Raw genomic sequence first — 15,971 nt, forward strand, 5'->3', positions numbered from 1 at the left:
AAGAGAGCATGTAGAACTGTTTTTGAAAAGCCAAAAAGCTAGCCTTTAAGTAGAAAAAAAGATCTAGACTGTGGGGGGAAATGTAAAAATTAGAAGCCTGAAAGATGCCACAGTTTAACCTCTCTGCAGAGATCCACAGTTAACTTTGAAATTTTCCAAACTAGCTGTCTATCCAAATGTTGTATATAACATATATAATATGTATTGCTTAATAATGAATCACTGCTATTTATTGTGTTCTGTAATTTGATTATAAAATAAAATGTCTACAGTAATACATTCATATATTCATAGTTTGAAAGGAGGTCAAAATATGGTTTAAAAAAAATCTCTCAATTTAATGAAATCAACATTTAGTTTACTATTTGGTAATATCTGAACTGATAAAAGTGAAAATGTATTAGAAATGTACATTTCAGGTTTAATGTGAAAAAGAACTGAAAAAAAATCCATTCTTTTTTTTCACAGCATTAATGTATGGACTAAATATAATTCTGTGTATATATATGTTTCTTTCAGGACTCGTGGTTGGATTTATCCTAACCATTGCAAATTACAGCTTTTTTACCTCTTTGCTGATGTTTTTCCTTTCTTCTTCAAAACTCACTAAATGGAAGGGAGAAATAAAGAAGCGTCTAGATTCAGAATACAAAGAAGGTAAAATGAATTATGTTTGATATCACTCAAAATAGTAACCTTTATTTCATCCTAACATATTATAAGCTTACAGTAAGAACATGTTTAGATTGTTGAAACAGATAAATTTTAGATGAGAATAACTTTAAGTAGTAGCCTAATTTAGTTTATCATTACTTCACCATAAAAGTAAGAGCGAATTTTAGAAGCATTAGAATCTATCATTAATTATTCTAAAATAATATAGAATATAGAAAAACGTACTATCCAATTTTAATCATTTTTAAAATTGTAGTCATTTTTTTCTTTTCTTAAACATTAAAATAAATTCCTGTAACTGCATGATTGCCCTTCTGAGGAGAAAACATTTCTTGTCCTTTTTATGTACTTGTTTGTTTGTAGGCGGGCAGAGGAATTGGATTCAGGTATTCTGTAATGGAGCTGTGCCTACAGAGCTGGCCCTGCTGTATATGATAGAAAATGGCCCCGGGGAAATCCCAATAGATTTTTCCAAGCAGTACACTGCTTCCTGGATGTGTTTGTCTCTCTTGGCTGCACTGGCCTGCTCTGCTGGAGACACGTGGGCTTCAGAAGTTGGCACCGTTCTGAGTAAAAGCCCGCCAAGGCTAATAACAACCTGGGAAAAAGTTCCAGTTGGTGAGTCTATATTTAAATTTCTTCAAAAAAACAAAGTGAACAAAAAAACCCGATTGATTGTGTTTCTTACCTAGGAGGCTTTTAAGAATTTTGGTTATTCCCTTAATTGGAAAATTACTGTAGGCTGTTAAATTGGTGATAATAATATTTGCAGGAAATGTTAGCAAGTCCTAGATAAATAATACAGGAATGCAGAGACCTATCAGTAGGAGAGGAGAAAAGGAAAGGAATAGTAGAGTATTTCTTGAGGACCTGTTATGTGGTTAGTGCTTTACCACAGATCTCAGTTCCCTTACCATTATCATCATCATCTACTACTACTACGACTACTGCATTTTTGTCTCTGTTATCACCCGCCCTCCTCCTTCATCTTCTTCCCTTCCTTCTCCTCGTCTTTTACTCCTCTACTTTCTCCTCCTCTTCCTTTTCTTCCTCACCTCCTCCTTTTTATCTCTTCCTCATTATCGTCATCCTTAATATTCTCAATATTCATGTGTATTGGTTCTTTAATTTATTTTCATCTAACAAGGAAATTAAGAGAAGTTAAGTAACTTCACTACAATTACATAACTTGGAAGTGGCAGAAGGAAGATTGAAATCAGGCAGTCTGGCTCCATTGAACCATTCCCCCGCACTGCTTATAATGTCAGGAGTTAATGTGCAGAAAAGACTTCTTTTTAAGTAGGCTATGAGCTTTGGATTGTATGAAAGAGAACCCTTTCTTTGAATTAGTCTTAGTAAGATAGGTACTACAATTTTTTGCTTTCCTTGATTTTAAGTGTTTGTTGATTTTTAACCAGATTATTTTTATCTATGTTTCTTCTTCAGGGACCAATGGAGGGGTCACAGTGGTGGGCCTTGCCTCCAGTCTCCTTGGTGGTACCTTTGTGGGCATCACGTACTTCCTCACACAGTTGGTTTTTGTTAATGATTTGGACATTTCTGCTCCCCAGTGGCCAATTATTGCATTTGGGGGTCTGGCTGGATTACTAGGATCAGTTGTAGACTCATACTTAGGAGCTACAATGCAATTTACTGGTAAGAGCATCACTTTATTATTGCAACTTATTAGTATATTAAATGGGAACAAATATGGGGGGAGAAAACATGAAAACAATCTCAAAGAGGAAATTGAGAGGCCAGGAATGATAGGACAGAATCTTTTCCACAATTTTGATTTTAATTTTTGTGTCTGTTAAATTAATTGAAAGAGAATTAGTCCTACAGAACAATGAATAGAAGCTATGTGGGGAGGATATGATAGTGCAGGAAACAGATACTTTTGCTTATGGGACTTTATCTAATCCCAGGAAAGCAGAACATTTCTAATCAGATCATTTTAATGCCCACCCTCTATTTGTTTTTCAAGTCTGTTTGAGAAAGAATTATTGTACTACTCTGTACACATATGACCTACTTTTCTACTGTGACATAATGCTTTCTGTCCCCACTGAATTTTTAGCCCCACTCAAGATACATGGGAGAGTTGGTTTTCCCCACAATTTTCTGTGCTTTGCTTTTGAGGCTGTCCTGTCATGTCAGTATACTGACATATTCTGGTAGGTGTGTATTTCTTCCACACTCTGACCAACCATGTGTTCTCCTTTGACTCATACAGTGAAGAAGCTGGGAGTCTGGAGAAAGTTTCTCTGTGTACAGTCCTTCTATTTCTTTTCATGTGCCAAGATCATCTACTTGCCCTTATGCTTCGCTCCCCACCAATCAGAATGTTTGTTCTCTCAGATTTGTTAGTCTCATCTAGATACTAAGGAGGAAGCAGTCTGATTTTAGTTCAGGGTAAAGGTCAGTAACTACATACACACACAGACTCACCGTCTCTCTGTCTCTCTCTCTCTCTCTCCCTCTCTCCCTCCCTCCCTCCCTCCTCCATCCCTACGTTTTTTTGTTTGTTCTTGTTTTTTTTAAGAACCTAGGTTTATTCTAAACTGGGCTCTAACTGGGGAAGTTTCTGATCATATTGAGTGGGTTGAAAAAATAATCTGTTAATCTTGGGACAGATTAACTCGTTAATTCTTTGTGTGCCTCCTTTGTGCTGGCACCGTGCTGGGTCCTGGGTTTCCAGTGCAGAGGCCAAAGACATGATCCCTATTGGTCTTGCAGGCCTAGTCTTCATGACATCTCTACTTTTAATGTTCTCCCTTCCACCTGTGAAGGAATTCGAGCAGTGTTGAGAGAACAGTATTAAGGTGTACTGAAAATCACATTTCAAAAAAGTCTATTGTAATTGAGGGTTCCATATCTCTCCCCATTTAATTATCCACTGAAATCAATTTTTAAAAAATTTGTTTTAAATGTTTATCTTATTTCTGAGGGAGAGAGACACAGAGCATGAGCAGGGGAGGGGCAGAGACAGAGGGAGGCACAACATTCGAAGCAGGCTCCAGGCTCTGAGCTGTCAGCACAGAGCCCAACGCAGGGCTCGAACTCACAAACTGTGAGATCATGGTATGAGCCAAAGTAGGATGCTTAACCTACTGAGCCACCCAGGCGCGCCTCCACTGAAATCAATTTTAAGTGGCCGAGAATCTTTCAAAGATTATATTCTTTGGAAGGGATGAGCTTATTTGTTTTAAATCAAGTCATTTGGATTTTCTACCTCACTTGCTTCTTTTCTACTCCAGGTTTAGATGAAAGCACTGGCATGGTGGTCAACAGCCCAGTGAATGAGGTGAAGTACATAGCAGGGAAACCGATTCTTGATAACAATGCAGTGAATCTGTTTTCTTCTGTCCTTATTGCCCTCTTGCTCCCAACTGCTGCTTGCCATTTTTGGCCCAGCGAGTGAACTTTATTTCATTTACAAAGGTTGAAACTGTGGTAAATTCAGCTAAATTTGCAATTCTGAGTTTCATCGTAAAAAGAATAATTACAATGGCAAAGAGGAAATAGCAGCTCTTCCCATATTCCATTGTGATGAAATTCCACATTTTTCCTTTCGTTAACTCCCTTGTAACAGCTAACATGTTTGTAGTGAAAGATAAGTATACACAGAACTTATTCATATTTTTCTTCTGCTGAGTAGAGCTTCTTGAGCAATGAAGCTGTGATATCCATATATATTGCTATATACTGAACTGAAAATTCCTACAGAGTAAATAATAGATTTTGTTCTCGTTAAACCAGTATAGGGACTAAAAGTGTAATGCCACATGTAACAGTTACCCAAATTGTAGTTTGGGGTGGTTTAAACTGATGTGTGTATGTGGAATCCTGAATAAGTGTAATCCTGGACTCCATTACTTGCCATACACAATTGGGAAAAGTGTGGAGTTTGGTTCTTAATGAGCTATGAGGCCTACTCCACATTTGTTCTCCCTTTCTCAGGGTTAGTAATGGGAAAAAAGTAAATGTCTTTTTCATATGACCATTAGAAAGCATACTTTTTTAAGTAAAAGCAAAAAAGATTTATATCTAAGATATGTGCACCTTCTATTTCAATTGATCTTTGAGAAGTTATCTTGTATTTAATATTTTTTAATGTATTTTCTAGTTTTCTTTGAAATTTGTATAGGAATTTGTTTTACTTTGGCATCCTGAACAATTAGAGTCACTGGGAAGCTATTGTAACTGTTTTTTTATTTGCTACCTAGAATTCACTGGAAGATGCTATGATTTCCTCTTCTGTACTTAAGTTATGCTCTTCTGGACAATATAAACTCAAATGAATTCTACTTTTCAGTTTTGTTCTTCACTTTGATTTACTGTGCACCAAAGGAGTTTAATATGGTATGGATTATTTTGCTCAAAGTATTTTAGTATATGTGCTGCTGAAGTGAGCACGTTGCTGAAAGTATTTAAAAATATTTCTCATGTGATTTCCACACATCCCTCCCCCTTCTTTTGCATTGAAATTGAAGAGAGATTGCATGAATTAAGCCACTATTATTTTAGAGTGGATAAAGCTTACAATTCTTTACTGGTGGGGCGCCTGGGTGGCTCATTTGGTTAAGTGACCAACTTTGGCTCATGACTGACTTTGGCTCAGGTCATGATCTCACTGTGAGTTCGAGCCCCAAGTCAGGCTCTGCCTTAACAATGCAGAGCTTGCTTCAGATTCTCTGTCTCCCTCTTGCCCTCTGCCCTCCCCCTTTCATGCTCTCTCTCTCTCTCTCTCTCTCTCTCACTCGCTCGCTCTCTGTCAAAAATAAATAAACAGTAAAAAAAAAAAAAAAAGAATTCTTTACTGGTGGCTCTACTACAGTGATAATTAAGACCTGTGTTGACTCAGGAAGAAAGAAAGAAAAGAGAGAGAAAGAAGATGGGGGGGGGGAGGGGGGAGGGGGGAAGGGGAAGGGGAGAGAAAAAACAACGCAGACATCCTTAATCCTTAAGCCAAGCAACACAGTGTGTCTCAAGCATCGGTTTTCACCTTTGGGTATAGAGTGTAATCACCTGAGGATCTTTAAAAAAAAAAAAAAAAAACCCTTGTGTCTGGGCTTTGCTTCCAGGGATTCTGATTCATCTGTTCTGGGGTAGAGCCTCGGTGTTAGGACATTTTAGAGCTCTTGCTGTACATTAGAATCACATAGGGTGTTTTTTGTTTTTCTTAAATCTCTACACCCAATGTGGGGCTTGAATTTACAACCCCAGGATCAAGAGTCCCATGCTGTACCAACTGAGCCATCCAGGCATAGGGTGTTTTTAAAAATATTTGCCAAAACCCCTCCAAACAAGTAAATCTGAGCATCTGAAGGTGAGGTTCATGCATAGGTTATTTTTAGAAAACTCTCTAGGAGATTCTAATGTTTAGACAGGTTGAGAACTACTAAATAAGAATGTCCTAAAGCACCATATATAAAAGAAGCTTCAAAAGAATGGGACTTTCCATTTTTATGCAGACAGCTGTTAGTAGCAGTGCTGTATGCTCTCTTTTTGCATTAATAGCTTCTGGTAATTATACTGTGTCTTATGGCCACATCACTTACCAAATCATTCCCGTGTCAGTTTTTGATGCAGCCTGTTTATTGTTTGAACAGCCTGTATCTGTTCCAACATGCCTTTTCTCTTTTCCTGGTGATTCATCCTCATGACATACAATGGAATATAAATATTTATTGCAACCATCTTTGGGTTTGGTAGAATCACCGTATCATTAATGGTGTAGGGAAATACTGCTTGACAAGCCTTTATTTGAAAACCTAGGTCTAGTTGTGTTTTGGAATCAAAATCTTCAGATTTTAGAAAACTAATGGAGTACATGTATTTTACTTAAATTCCCAAAAAAAAGAGTCTCAGGTGGTACCTATTCTCAAATACACTAATGTTTCTATGGTGAATGTATGAATAGTACCACCAAGTGTGATAACTGAACACTATAAAGAGAGCCTCAGATCAGGTCAGTTTTGGCACCAAATTTAGGAAGGAACTTTCTGTTTTCAGAGCTTCTTTTGGATATGAGAATTACAGATAAGGAATTGTGGCTCTTTTTGTTTTCTTTAATCTTAGATGTATTTTATTGTAACATCCTTCATAATTGAATATTTAACTAGTTCAACCTCTTCTTCCTCTTTACTGAATGAACAGTTTATTTTAAAAACACGTTCTGGGGCACCTGGGTTGCTCAGCAGGTTGAGTGTCTGGCTTCGGCTCAGGGCACGATCTTGTGATTCGTGAGTTCGAGCCCCACATCGGACTCTCTGCTGTCTGCAGAGCCGGCTTCAGATCCTCTGTCCCCATCTCTCTCTTTGCCCCTCCCCAACTTGTGCTCTCTCTCCCTCTCTCAGAAGTAAACATTAAAAACAAAACCTTTTTGATAGAAAAAAATAAAAACACTTTCATAGAAAGAACTCCATGTAAGAGTATAACAAAACAATACGTACTGCCTACCTAGGGCAGCCTAAAGGTATACATACCATTTTTATCATACTGTTATACAGTAGAGGAGAGGAAGGTTATGTGGCTCAAGGCTTTTGAAGCTTTTGAAGGAGACCTAAAGATTTCAAGGAGTGGCATATGAAGACTCATCAAATGGAGCTACCAGGAGAACAATGAATTGATACAACAGGTCATTCCATTCTTAGCTTTTCTCATTACTTGGGTTATGAGTGTCTCAACCAAGGTGTACAAATTTCTTTCTTGTTTCTAACTGCTGTATTTGTAGGATGCTAGCTTCAGAAATGCCAGACCCATCCCAGTTAAAGACCTAGTGGAGAGAAAAATCATGCAAGGTGAGATATAAACTCTGCCTCATGCCTGTAGTAGTAACGGCTGCTACCTATTATGCACGGCAGATACACTGGAGTGCAATCATCTGATGTCCTTCATCTGCTGTTGCTGATGCCATCACAGTGAGAAAAAAACTGTCTTAGCCCCCAGATCTCAGGTGAATTGTACATATTTTAAAGATGAAAACACAGTTATGCAGCTAAATTATTTAATCTCCTAATAGAGTATCTGTTGCTATAATTCCAAATGGTCCTGAATATTTTATTAAAAAAATTTTTTTTAATGTTTGTTTATTTTTGAGAGAGACAGAGTGTGAGCAGGGGAGGGTCAGAGAGAGAGGGAGACACAGAATCTGAAGCAGGCTCCAGGCTCTGAGCTGAAGTCTGACGCTTAACCGACTGAGCCACCCCAGTGCACCTGGTCCTGAATATTTTAAAAAATATATAGATGTTCGGTATATGTTTGTTAAATTAAGTTGTTTGACTTTAATCAGTGTTTCCTTTAAGAGTCACTGAAAGCTGATAATCAGGAACATTGTTCTGGAGGAAAATAAAAAATAAAAAAAACCAGTTTGGCTACCTGAATTTCTGAGGACTGTGATGATTCCAGCATTTATCAGTCATGCGACACACTATTAATGGTTTTGAAACTAATGAGTCAGGAAAGGTAATCAGGGTAAGGCTCCTAAAATTGTTTTCTCTGCCAAGACTAGACATGTTAACTCTCATTCGTCACCACCTTCAAAATTTATTTTATACATGTGGCAACCCTTTTTTTAATGTTTGGATTTTTTTTCTTTCTTTTTTAAATTTATTTTTTAGTTTTTTAAGTAATCTCTACCTCAATGTAGGGCTTGAACTCATGACCCCAAGACCAAGAGTCACACGCTCCACTAACTGAGCCAGCCATGTGTCCCAGATAGTTTTTCTTTTTTGTTGTTAATATTTAATTATTATGGAATACACTGAATTTATTTTTTTAAATATTAGTATATTAGAGATAAAACTAAAATATCCTTTTGCCTCCACAACCCCCTCAACAGACGTGGCCCTCTCCTACCTTTCCCAAAATAACTAGCACTAGAAATTTGAGATCTTTTCTACACAGTAATTGTGTTGGGTTTATTTTAACATATATTATTTTTAATCAATGAGATCTTGTTATAATTAATACTATGACTTCGCTGCTTTAAGTTGGATGCTTTCATCCAAGAAAAATCTATTAAGGAGAAAAAAAGGGTGAAAAAGATGTATACCAAAATATCAATGTGTTATTTCTAAAACATCTACAATCAAATGCATTTATTCTACCAATCAAGAAGATACTCAAAGTAATCTCTAGAAATTACCTCTCTTCTCCATCTACCCCTCCCCACCATTGTTTTAAATGGCTTTCCTTTTCTTTATAAACTACCTTATTAGTACTCAATTGAAAGACTAAAGTGGGAGTTTAGTATAACATAATGAAAAGTAACAGTGGATACTCAAAGCAGTACTTTAACACCTTCACTTTTAGATTGTTGCAAACATTAATACAAGTATCACATATCTTTGTACCCGTGTGTATATTTTGAGTGTGATTTTTTTTTCCAATTTTTTACATTCTTCTCATCTTAGCTGCTTGCATTTGGAATTATACATGGCAAACACTTTTGACAAAATTGTCAACACGTTGTTGAATTCTAGAACAAAGAACCATAAGGAATCTTAGCCCATTGATCAGATTTGAAATTAAAAAATATGTATACCATCTCATACGAGTGAGTGTAGTGTTTTTCTAACACTGTCTTTTCTACTTGGAATTTCTTCCCTCTCTCTTCCCTTATAGATCCTTCAAAAACTGGCTTAGTGGCACTTCCTCTAACAGTCTTCCTAGGCTGAATTAGATATGCCCATACACATTCTACACTTAACTACAACAGTTATCACACAATAAACATTTATTGAGTCGTTATATTAATACTTAACCTTCTTCAAACTACTAGTCTTCTCATTGCTAAGAACTAGCATGCATAGGGGTGCCTGGGTGGCTCAGCCAGTTGAGTATCTGACTCTTGATTTCAGCTCAGGTCATGATCTCAGGTGAGATCAAGCCTTGTGTGGAGCTCCATGCTGACAGCATGAAACCTGCTTGGGATTCATTCTCATTCTCTCTGCTCCTCCCATGCATGTGTGCATGCACTCTCAAAATAAATAAACTTAAAAAAAATAAATGAAATAACCTTTTTCTTGATTTTAAAGCAATATATCCATTATATAAAATTTAGAAAATAGGAAAAAGGTGTAGAAAGGAAAAAAGATTTATTTCACATCTTGCCCAGAGGCAAGCACAATATTTTAGTATATGTGCTCTTCCCATCTTTAATCTGAGTGTGATTGTTTGTTTTTTGGGTTTTTTTACATAATTGTGGTCACACTATACAATTTCACAGCCTGGTATCATCACTTAACACTAAAATGTAAACACTGCCTTGCTATTAAAAATTATGTGAATATGTTTCTGATGGCCAGGAAATATTCCAGCTTAGAGAGCACCATCTATAATTCCTTATTGGGGGGTTTTGGGTTATTTGTATTGGCTATTAAGTAAAAAGTAGTCTAAAAGCCAGAATTGGCAGTATGGTTTCATTTTGGTTTAAAAATATCCATAGCTATATAGCCATCAAAAAAATGTCAAGATGTATATGCATCCTTACTGTTAATGATGCCTGGGAAGTGGGATTATTAGAGTTTTAACACTGTCTTTATTTTAACTATGTTTTTTATATCCTCTACAATGAGTATTCCTGTTTTTGTGATTAACTAATAAAGTATTTTTTGTTAAAGGGGGAGATGGAATAGGCAAATGGCCACCTGATTTATCACAATACAGTACAGAGGGGACATGATGGTTTTTCAGTAAATGGTGCTGGATTATTTAATATCCATATGAAGAAAACAAAGTATCTTGACCCCTTCTTCATATCATATAGAAAATCACTTCCAGGGGCGCCTGGGTGGCTCAGTCGGTTGGGCGTCCGACTTCGGCTCAGGTCATGATCTCGCGGTCCGTGAGTTTGAGCCCTGCGGCGGGCTCTGTGCTGACAGCTCAGAGCCTGGAGCCTGTTTCAGATTCTGTGTCTCCCTCTCTCTGACCCTCCCCCATTCATGCTGTGTCTCTCTCTGTCTCAAAAATGAATAAATGTTAAAAAAAAAAAAAAAAATCACTTCCAGATGTATTACAGATCTAACTGAGAAAGATTAAATAAAGGTGTTGAGAAAAACAGAAGAACTTTGTGACCCTGGAGCATGGATCATGATTTCTCAAATAGGACACAAAAGTGCTAACCACAAAGAAAGTTGGACTATATTAAAATTAACTGTTTCTGTTAATCAAGACACTATTAAGAGTGAAAAGCAGCCCATGTGTATCCAACAAAAGGTTCATATTTAGAATGTAAAACAATTACCTGCAAATCAGTTTTTAAAAGAAAAATGGAAATAGAAAATGGAAATATGAAGTATAGAAATAAAGTATAGGCAAAAGACCTGAACAGCATCTCCATAAAAGAGAGTATCCACATGGACAATAGACATATGCATATGTGCCTCTTTAGGTCATCAGAAAAATGCAAATTAAAACGACACTGGATGGTGGGAGGAGGGAAAAAAACTATAGTGTGGAATGGTCACAGGATGCAAATGGTTTATAACAATGAGAATGAACAGCCGACACTGGCACTCAGCCTCTCAAAATGGCTGAAATGAAAAATGACAAAATAAATGTTAAAGGAGATGTAGTATAGCTGCAACTCTTACAGGGCTGGAGGGAATATAAATTTGGTGTAACCATGTTGTGAAAGTAAGTACTCAGCAGTGTCTACTAAAGTTGAACATACATAATTTGACCCATTTATTCCATGCCTAGCCATATACTCAAGAGAAGTGTTCATACCAGTTCCCTTCATAATGGTCAAACTGGAAACTACCAAATGCCCATCAGCCAACCTCAGATTAATATACTGTGGAATGGTCACAGGATGGAGATGCTGTATAACAATGAGAATGAAAAGGGGCTCCTATGGCTCAGTCGGTCGAGCGTCCGACTTCAGCTCAGGTCATGACATCATGGTTTGTGAGTTCAAGCCCCATGTCGGGCTCTGTGCGGGCAGCTCAGAACCTAGAGCCTACTTTGGATTCTGTGTCTCCCTCTCTCTCTGCCCCTCCCCTGCTTGTGCGCTCTCTCTCTCTCTCTCTCTCGCTCTCTCTCTCTCTCTCTCTCAAAAAATAAATAAACATTAAGAAAAAAAACAATGAAAATGAACAGCCTACACCTGCTACACCTGCACTGAGTATAGATGAGTTGAGCAAAAGAAATTAGACTTACAAAAAAATGTATACTGTGATTCGGGGCACCTGGCTGGCTCAGTTGGTTGAGTGTTTGAGTCTTGATTTCAGCTCAGGTCCTGATCCCAGGGTCATGGGATCAACCCCCACGTTAGGCTCTATACTGAGCATGGAGCCTGCTCTCTCTCTCTCTCTCTTCTGCCCCTCACCCCAACTTGCTCGTTCTCTCTAAAGTAAGTTTAAAAAATACATACTTGGATTTCATTTATATTAAGAACAAAAATGTATAAAACTCATTTGTGCTATAGGAGGTCAGGGATAGTGGTTACCTGGAGGATAGAGAATGAATGGAAGTTTCAAGAGAGGAGCTTCTGAGGTGCTAAAACATGTTTCTTGATCTGGGTTTTGTCTATATGAGTGTGATCCATTTGTGGAAATGTGTCGAGCTAAACATTTATATGCATTTATTATTTCAATAAAAAGATGAAATAAATATCACAGTAAATGGAATGTTCTATTTGATGATTATTTCTTTAAAAAGAAGGAAAGAAAATACCTAAATCCTTTTGTGAGTGTATCTTGGTGTAGAGGAAAGAATGATTGTTGAGGGGTCTGGTCCCAGGCATACCATTCTGTTTTATATTTCTCACTATTTCATGTCCTGTCTCACCTGAGCAGTGATAGAGGGTTTAATCCCAACGTAGGGAAACCTGGGTTTTAGCTTCCAGTCAAACAAACATTCATTTGGTACCTCTATGCTTTAGGAACTGTGTTTGAAGTTGGTGAATCAAAGAAGAGTAAGACAAGAACGGTGCCCATCTGATAAGAGTGGGGGAGACAAATGTGTGTAACTAACCACCATGAACAAATATCAAATACAATGTGTCTACTATGATTTTTTTTTAAGTGATTTTATTTTTGCCTTTTGGTGCCCCTTAAAACTTCCCATAACCTTCTATAAAAACTCTGGAAAACCCTTGACATTTCTCTTATTCTTAGAAACTAGTGGGGAAGTAGGTAGGTGAGCTGTGAGAGAATAGAGAACTGTGTCCCCCTTTCCCACAGCAGGCTTCTAGCTTGAAGCAGGTCCAAGCTGAGAAGACTAAGTCAAATTAGATTTTTTTTTTTTTTTTGCTTTTGTTTTTTAAGCCAGGTATGGCTATTTTAAATGCTGAACTGAGACTAATGACAAAATTGAAGGTTTGCTGATACTGTTCGTTATGGGCTGCATATTTGTATGTCCCCCAAATTCACATATCGAAATCTTAACCTCCAGTGTGATGGCATTAGGAGGTGAAGTCTTTGGGAAGTGATTAGGTCATGAGAGGGGGGAGGCTCATGAATGGGACTAGTGCTATTTTCTCACAGGAGTCTGAACGGATTAAGGCACTGGTGTGGAAGTAGGAAGGGAGATAGAGGCAGGAAGAAGAGATGTGTGTAAAGATAGTTTGGTTGTCTAGGCACGGCAGATGGCTTAAGCTGGTGTTATTGGATGATTTTGGTAGATAGAAGATTAAGGCTGGTGCTAGCTTGGGGGGTGCTTTTGTCGGCTATCTGGAGGTTGCCTGCTGAGCCCCTTTTTGACAGTTCTTGAAGCAGCAGATGCATCTCTGGTTCAAGTGGCTGCCTGCAGCAGTTATCTATTAATGCAAACCATCCCAAACCTAGTGGGTTAAAGCAAAAACCATTTATTTGCATTTAGTTTTGTGGCTGGCAATTTGGGTTAGGATCAACCGGAAAATTCTGTTCCACATGTCAGCTGGGCTCACTCAGGTTTGCAGAGAGTTGACAGGCTGAGGTACTAGTCAGGAAGGCCTCATTTGTATGTCTGGCACTGGATGGCACTTGCCTCTTGGCTGGGCTTCTGTACGTGACCTGTCTGTCATCCTCCAGTATGCGTTTCTTTACACTGATGACACAAGTGTTCCAAGAAAGCACAAGTAGCAGCTGCAAGTTCTCTTAAAGCCTGGCCTCAAAAGTCTCATGATGTCATTTCTGCTAGTCATTAGTCAAAAAAGTCCAAAGGCCAGGACAATTCAAGGGGTGGGGAAATGTACCCCACAGCCCCATGGAAGGATTAGTTACACTGTAGAGGAGAAAGATGATAGAGAGGTGTGATGCCCTGGGGGCCATTATTCTAACACTCTACCACTCTTACTTCCTCAGCTCCTGGTCATCATGCTCTTTCTGCTGAGATATTCCCACTTGTCGGGCACCCCTATTGGACTGGATTCAAGACAACTTCATGATAGGGTTTTACCAGATGACCTACATAAGCTGCTTGGGAAAACTGTCTTGCTTTTACCATGCCTGGAATTGCTGGCCAGTTTCAGGGCAGCAGGCTCTCTCTGGCTTTAGCATCAAACACAGTCAAGCATTTGCTTGCCTTTTGGAATCCCTGGCAAGAGTCAGCCCCCAGGATGATATAGTCGGCTTTAACTTTCCTTTAAAAAAAAAATGTTTATTCATTTATTTTGAGGAGTGAGGGAGGGGAGGGACAGAGAGAGACAGGGAGAGAGAATCCCAAGCAGTCCCCGCACTGACGGAGCCCAGTGTGGGGCTTTACCAACTGAGCCACCCAGGCGCCCACAGCTTTAACTTTCTTAGGCATGACTCGGGCACTAGTCCTCTCTGTGCCAACTAAAGGAAACACTCACCAAAGGTACACTTTAAGTCTTCTGCCCAAGTGGGATTCACAGTCCAGCTACCACTCACTTTAAAGAAACTCTTTGGGGGTGCCTGGGTGGCTCAGTCGGTTTAAGTGTCTGACTCTTGATTTCAGCTCAGGTCATGATCTCACAGTTTCGTGAGTTCGAGCCCCACATTGGGCTCTGCACTGACAGCTCGGAGCCTGCTTGGGATTCTCTCACTCCCCCTCTCTCTGCCCCTCCCCTGGTCACATACATTCACAAGCTCTCTCTCTCAAAATAAAGAAAGAAACTTAAAAAAAAAATGAAAAGAAACTCTTCATTACTTGCTGAAGCTTTCTCCTCTCTGGCCTCACTTTATAACGCTGATCTGGCTGAGGAGCCCAGGAAATGTGCCATAAGTTGTTAAGTTCTCCATGGACGGCTGCGTGTCGTCTTGGTGGCTTGGCAAATCAAGATGCTCCCTCCAGAGAGTATAACAACACATTTAAAGACTGAGTTTTGAAGGGGTATGACTTTTTGAGGGGGGGAAAAAAAGTTCACTGAGACTAGAGATTAGGTGGAAGGCAATGAAGCCAAAGAGGTAGATTGCGACCCATTCATAAAGGACCCTAATACTAGCTGTACGATCTTGGGACAAAAAACAATATTCGTCTCTCTATATGGAAAAATGAGATTGATATGCATTTATTTATCTATCTACTTATTTATTTATTTATTTATTTGTTTTAGAGAAACATTATTTATTGATTTACTTATTTCACTAGAGAGAGAGCACAAGCCGGGGAGAGTGGTAGAGGGACAGAGAGAGAATCTCAAGCAGTCTCCACACTCAGCACAGAGCCCGATGTGGGGCTCAATTTCATGACCCTGGGACCATGACCTGAACCAAAATCAAGTCAGACACCTAGCCAACTGAGCTACCCACATGACCTTATATGAATATTTTCTATTCCGCCATATTGTTGATATCACATGAGTTATATATGTGAAAAGCCTTTGGAGAAAACGTGGGGGAGGCAGAATAATAGTCCCTAGAAGATGTCCATGTTCCAATCCTCAGAACCTATTTACATGACAAAGGACTTGCAGATGTGTTCAAGATTAAGAACCTTGAGATGGAGAGATTATCCTGGATTGTCCAAATGGGTCCAATTGAATCACATGAACCCTTAAAAGTAGAGACCCTTTCCTGGCTGTGGTCAAAGAGAGATGTGACAACAGAAGAAGAGTCAGAGAGATCCTGGTTTTGAAGATTGAGGAAGGAGGCTATAAGTCAAGGAATGTGGGCAGCCTGTAGAAGCTGGAAAAGGCAAGGAAACATGTTCTTTCCTAGAACCTCCAGAAAGGAACGCAACCCTGCTGACACCTTAATTTTAGGACTTCTGCCCTACAGAGCACTGAGGCAATAAATTTGTATTGTTTTAAGCCGTTAAGTTTATGATAATTTGTTTCAGCAGCCACAGAAAACTAATAGAACATGCAGCAATAATGCAGCAACAGTCTCTGGAGCTAGAAC

The 15,971-nt window shown here is 38.7% G+C and overlaps 1 protein-coding gene across 3 annotated transcripts in view; it reads left to right on the plus strand.

The window, feature by feature from the left end:
• TMEM19 (transmembrane protein 19) overlaps window positions 1-14,230 on the plus strand; it is a 30,442-nt gene extending 16,212 nt beyond the window's left edge. For 2 of the 3 annotated variants that reach the window (XM_042947179.1, XM_042947181.1), the window contains 4 exons: window positions 520-657; window positions 1,039-1,293; window positions 2,122-2,331; window positions 3,936-4,985. In XM_042947179.1, coding sequence (XP_042803113.1) covers window positions 520-657; window positions 1,039-1,293; window positions 2,122-2,331; window positions 3,936-4,099 — 767 coding nt within the window. In that variant the 3' untranslated portion in view covers window positions 4,100-4,985. Of the gene's footprint in view, window positions 1-519; window positions 658-1,038; window positions 1,294-2,121; window positions 2,332-3,935; window positions 4,986-13,970 lie in introns of those variants that run through there. The other variant, XM_042947180.1, reaches the window with a different exon arrangement.
• The last annotated feature ends 1,741 nt before the right edge of the window (window positions 14,231-15,971 follow it).

The sequence above is a fragment of the Panthera leo genome, chromosome B4 (assembly GCF_018350215.1).
Source record: "Panthera leo isolate Ple1 chromosome B4, P.leo_Ple1_pat1.1, whole genome shotgun sequence".
Lineage (NCBI taxonomy): Eukaryota > Metazoa > Chordata > Mammalia > Carnivora > Felidae > Panthera > Panthera leo.